Source organism: Rhinopithecus bieti, unplaced genomic scaffold (genome assembly GCF_001698545.2).
Source record: "Rhinopithecus bieti isolate Rb0 unplaced genomic scaffold, ASM169854v2 scaffold_1467, whole genome shotgun sequence".
NCBI lineage: Eukaryota > Metazoa > Chordata > Mammalia > Primates > Cercopithecidae > Rhinopithecus > Rhinopithecus bieti.
Genome location: NW_016803692.1, coordinates 1,958,496 through 1,963,495, shown reverse-complemented (window position 1 = coordinate 1,963,495; position 5,000 = coordinate 1,958,496). Strand labels below are relative to the sequence as shown.

The following is a 5,000-nucleotide window of genomic DNA, read 5'->3' as shown; positions in this document are numbered from 1 at the left end:
AAAAATACATCCTGACTTGGTTATATCTGTAGCTTCACTTAACATTGAACATAAGATTATCACATGCAAAAGCAAACACAATGTAAAGCTTCCATATAACTGGTTATTTATTCCATTTGACAATTTTGAAATTCAGAAACATGATGTGATAGGTTATCATGGGAGGAAAATTGGAACATTTATGGTAGGAAAAGAGAATAAAGATCTTTGTCATGAAAGAATGATTTCTGCATTAGGAATAGCAATCCAGACACCTGCTTTCCAAACCCAATTTACGATTCATTTACTTCTAGAAGAGTAATTTTACAAAACATTCTGTAAGTCCATAGGAGGGCATTTTTGTTCTTTGGTGGTACCATAACATTTGAATAAGTTGTGACATTTAGAACCAAGTTCTTGTTTTTGCTAACCCACTTAGTGTCATTAATAGTGCCATTAAAGATTATGTATCTTGATTCTTAATCCACAACTTGAAAGTCCTTGTACCGGAATTAAAAATTAGGAAATTATACAAGTATACAAGTTATGTAGTATTAGAAGATATTCCAGAGGCAAAAATTGGTGATCAACAGTTGTCCAGCACCCCCAGTACTGGATAGTTTCAGATCTATTTTAATCTCCTTAATAAGTCCTATAGCTATGCAAGTGAGTGCATTTTGATAACTGCTGTGCCTAATTTGTAACAATTACTGTCAACCTTCAGTTAAGAGACTGTTCATTCCACACTGGCCCAGAAAAGAGTGAAATGTGTGACTCGTGTGCATAATTTTATTCACATCATATTTCATACTGATTATGTATTGATGACATTGATTCATTTACTCTTTACAGCGCCACTTGCATGGATATTAAATCTTATTGACCACAGATGAATTTTAATTTCAGATTGGTGATAGATTTTTCCATCAGCTCTGATAGTATGTTTGACTTTTTCATCATTAACCCAGGCAATCACACAGCACTGAGTTATTGCATTGAAACAAAAAGTGCACACTTCACTTGGTAATTCTTTATGGATTTACAATAGGAACTTCATTAATGTCTGTAGTAAGGATCACAAAAAAAAAAAAAAACAACATTTTCTGCAAATATGAATTTAGCAAGCTTCAAAAATCTCGGGGAAAATAATAGACTTCTTTGTCTTCTGTAATGCATTTTTTTAGTGCGGTGGTAGAGGTGAGTGGATGACAAATATTTGAAAACTTTTAACCGTTAAAATTATGCTGCCGTATTTTGATGCTTATATTTGTCCTTTTCCCTTGCTCAAGTTTATGAGGTAATTTTAACTGTATGTTCCTTTTCTTAGTGTTAATTACATTAAATTATGTGGACTTTTATTTAATTTATTAATATGGGAAGCTACATAGAATAACCATTTTAAGAATACAAGTCGAACTCTTTAATTGCAAACTAACCAGTCACTGCTGATGAGGCATTTCAAGCTTCTTTAAGGAGTGCCTAGACATATAAATGCTTAAAGGTTTTTATGATTTGGATTCTAATGAAGTGAATCTACAGGGCAGAGTTGAGAACAATGAATGAGTAACATAAATATTTTGAGGTACCTATTCAAAATAGAGTCAAAGCTGTTTGTAGTTACACTTGGTAGCAAAAAAGAAAAAATATGCTAGGAATAAAATGGTAGACCTGTCCGCTCCTGATGTAAAAGCTTAATTTTTCCCTGAGTTAGAGCTTCACTTTGTTGCTGGTTTTATACCATTTCTTTCTCTGACTTAGCAAAGTACTATACAAAAAAATGATTGTTGCAGTTCACCAGCATGCATGGTGAGAATGAAAGGATGTAGAAATGAGATGGAAAATGTTGCTAGATTGTGAAGCACTGAATACAGGCAATAGCAATGTTAGGTAGGGACTAAGTATAAAGCACACCTGAGAAATATGAGCAGGCTTTCATACCATCTTTTACAGTATAAGATGGCGTAAATTTAGAGGTGTTAGGGAGGAGAACTGCAGAAAAACCAGGTTTACCTGTTGATGAGATTACCTGTATTGTGCCTTTCATTGAAATCTGTTTTCTACACCTTTTCCAGGATGGCAGTGGTAGGGTATTCATTCTGGAACACTAAATATATTTTAGGCAATGAATAAGAACCTATTAGTGTATATTTTCTTAATGTTGGAAGCCAAAAAAGAGACAGGTGGCCTTCAAAAATTAATAGCTCTTAAAAGGCATAAGGAAATACAATTTAAGGATATGTTCTTGTCAGACCTTGATGAGAAGCTGTGTTTTGGGGGTGCTGTTGTTAATTAAGAACGTTTCCTTGTTGGTGTAAGTGTCTCACATTTTGCCCTTGGTGCTCAGCTCACCATGAGCACGGTCAATTCACAAGGTAGTTTTTATAAATAAAGGTTTTGGGCAAGCTGAACATGGTCCAGAGAGATATTAATGAGAGGGCAAGGGGGAAGAGTTAATGAAAACACACTTCCTGATGGAACATAAACTGCTTTTTGAAACTGGAGAGGCTTTAAAATTATTTTCCCAAAACCCTGTGGCGTTTCTTTTCTGGAGGCGATGAGATGGGGAGAAATGACAAATGGCTTTGTTTTATTATTTTCTCCTCTCTCGTTCTCCATATTTTTGGTAGGGAAAATTGGATATTTATTTTGGCCGTTTTCCTTCTATTCGCAGAATCAATTACATTTTTGGTGTATTATGCGTGGTAAATACACTCAAGCATCCTCTGGCTTAAAAGCAATGAGTTGATTATTCGAACATCCCTTCTTTAAAGGCAGTTAATTGCATGGAAAATATAGGCCCCCATTGTCTGGTCCCTTTAAACTTTTATTCGGAGATTTGTTCCCAGGGTCTAGGCTGTGTAGTGGTTGTTCTGCATCATTGGCTGTTGTATATTCCAAGAAAACTAATTTTTAAGCTTTTAAATCATACAGTGATTGAAGTCTTGCATTTCAGGTGGACTGAAATCTCAAGCCACTAGTTTTCAAGGATCTACAGCATTTTATAACCTATATCACTTAAAGGAGGCTTGGCTAGCTTTGGGAGAATACTGCCTTCTAGATGGTTATGTGAATCAGGAATTGTGGCTAATTTTTTCTTTTGTAGATTGCTGCCTGTTCTGGAATTTTTTTCTTCCACTCAAAAGTGTGATGGTACCGTCTAGAATTATCTGTGCTTTTCAGTGGAACAGTTAGATCACATCTCTTTAGTTGGAGGAAAATTTAGTGAGTGTTCTAGTTTACATGTCACTTCGCAGTTCCCCCATAGTTACGTAATTGGTGTTGTGTGTGTCCATCGTAGAGGACATTTGATGCTCATTTATTAAATATGCTTGCTGGCTGCTGCCGCATCTTTGTTCTGGACAGACAAATTACCTTTCTCACACTGAGCTTCCACTCTGGGGAATTAAGCCTCCACCACTTTAATTAGCTTAGAAGTGGGGGGGTTGCAGTTCCTAATAGACTATAGGCTTTTTGTAAGTTAGGGAAAGAGTGAAACGAGAACTTCTGGGAAGCTCAAAATGTCATTTAAAAACCATAAAAACCTAATATATATTATTTCATTTTGGTAATTGCAAACAGATTGTATTTGACAAGTGTGTGGATTTCCATTTCTGACTTAGACATTGAAGCTACCCTTGCATTGAGCTATGTTTTTTTCTATCACAAGTCATTAACACATTACATGTATTGATTTACATATTTGTGTAACTATTAAGTGACATAGCAGATAGGAAATAGTGAAAAATATGTGAATATTTGTACATAGAAATTTTCATACAGACACACACACACCGTTAGGTAGTACCAAATGGGTGAATATTTTTCACATGGGGATATCAGAATAATAATGATAACTGCCATTATTCGTTGAGGTTTTATTAAGGGCCAAGCACTGTTGAAAGTGCTCCCATATGTAATTATCATAACAGCATCATTATCCCTTTTTTAAAGATGAGGAAACTGAGACATAAGCAGTTTAAGCAACATTCCTAAAGGTTACACAGTTGAATTTATTAACCCAAAACTTCCTGGGTAGGAACTTGCCTTGGAATGTCCCCGCTATTTAAAAAATTCAAGATCCCACTGCTGGGCAAGATGTTACATTCGTTTTGGAAAGACACTTTCTCTTAACAGAGTAAAGCAATTAATTTTAGTACTTCACACCAGAAACTTTCTGAGTGTCCATTTACTGTCTCCTTTTCTTTGCTAGTAAAACTGCAGAAAATGTTATGCTTTAGTTCTTCACTGCCAGAGTAAGTAGCATAGAAAGCCTCTATCAAGTCACAGTTGGAAAGTAATCTAATACAAGAAGATTAGTGAATGTGGGGAAGACAAAAGCAGTCATATATGAGTTTAATATCTCTCAAATTTAGCATTTTAGCTAAGATGCCCGTTTTTATTTCTTGCAGGTCTGCTAAAAGGTCAGAGTAATGCAGAATGCGTGCCTTCATCTCAGATTTGTTCATCACAGGTGGATCCCATGTGTCTTCAGTAGACAAGTCACCTTTGTAGCTAGCACCAGTGCCAGCTCCATGCCATTGCACCTTCTTTAGTCTTGATTGCCCTTCCTGCATTTATTGGTGTATTAAAATGACTGAATATGAACATTAAGGACTCCATGAACCTGGGCTAATGGGAGACTGTAGAGAAAATGAAAAAAGATCCACCAGAGGACATCTTGGGGGGGGAGGGAGCTGGGGGGGAGGGAAATGACTAATGAAGCTAATTAAAAGAAGCATTCAAATCTGCTTTCTACCCTCATTAACAATTAGCAGGGCACTGGCCAGAGTTTGTACCCTGTGTTTTACCTTAACAACATTCTATTTGCTCTTTGTATATTTAAGTGTTGTAAGGAAACGTGTTTCAATCAAAACTGAACATGAGATAAAGGAAAGAGATGTGGCTTTTGTGATATTCTATCACAAACACTTATTGTATCTCTGTAAAATACAATGTATGTATGCATGTAAGTGTTTTGTCCTAATGTTGCCACTCCCATGGCAAAGAAAAAAAAAAGAATG

The 5,000-nt window shown here is 35.8% G+C and overlaps 1 protein-coding gene across 2 annotated transcripts in view; it reads left to right on the top strand.

The window, feature by feature from the left end:
* LMO4 (LIM domain only 4) overlaps window positions 1-5,000 on the top strand; it is a 17,134-nt gene extending 12,134 nt beyond the window's left edge. For both annotated transcript variants that reach the window (XM_017850937.1, XM_017850945.1), the window contains exon 5: window positions 4,389-5,000. In XM_017850937.1, coding sequence (XP_017706426.1) covers window positions 4,389-4,397 — 9 coding nt within the window. In that variant the 3' untranslated portion in view covers window positions 4,398-5,000. The remainder of the gene's footprint in view (window positions 1-4,388) is intronic.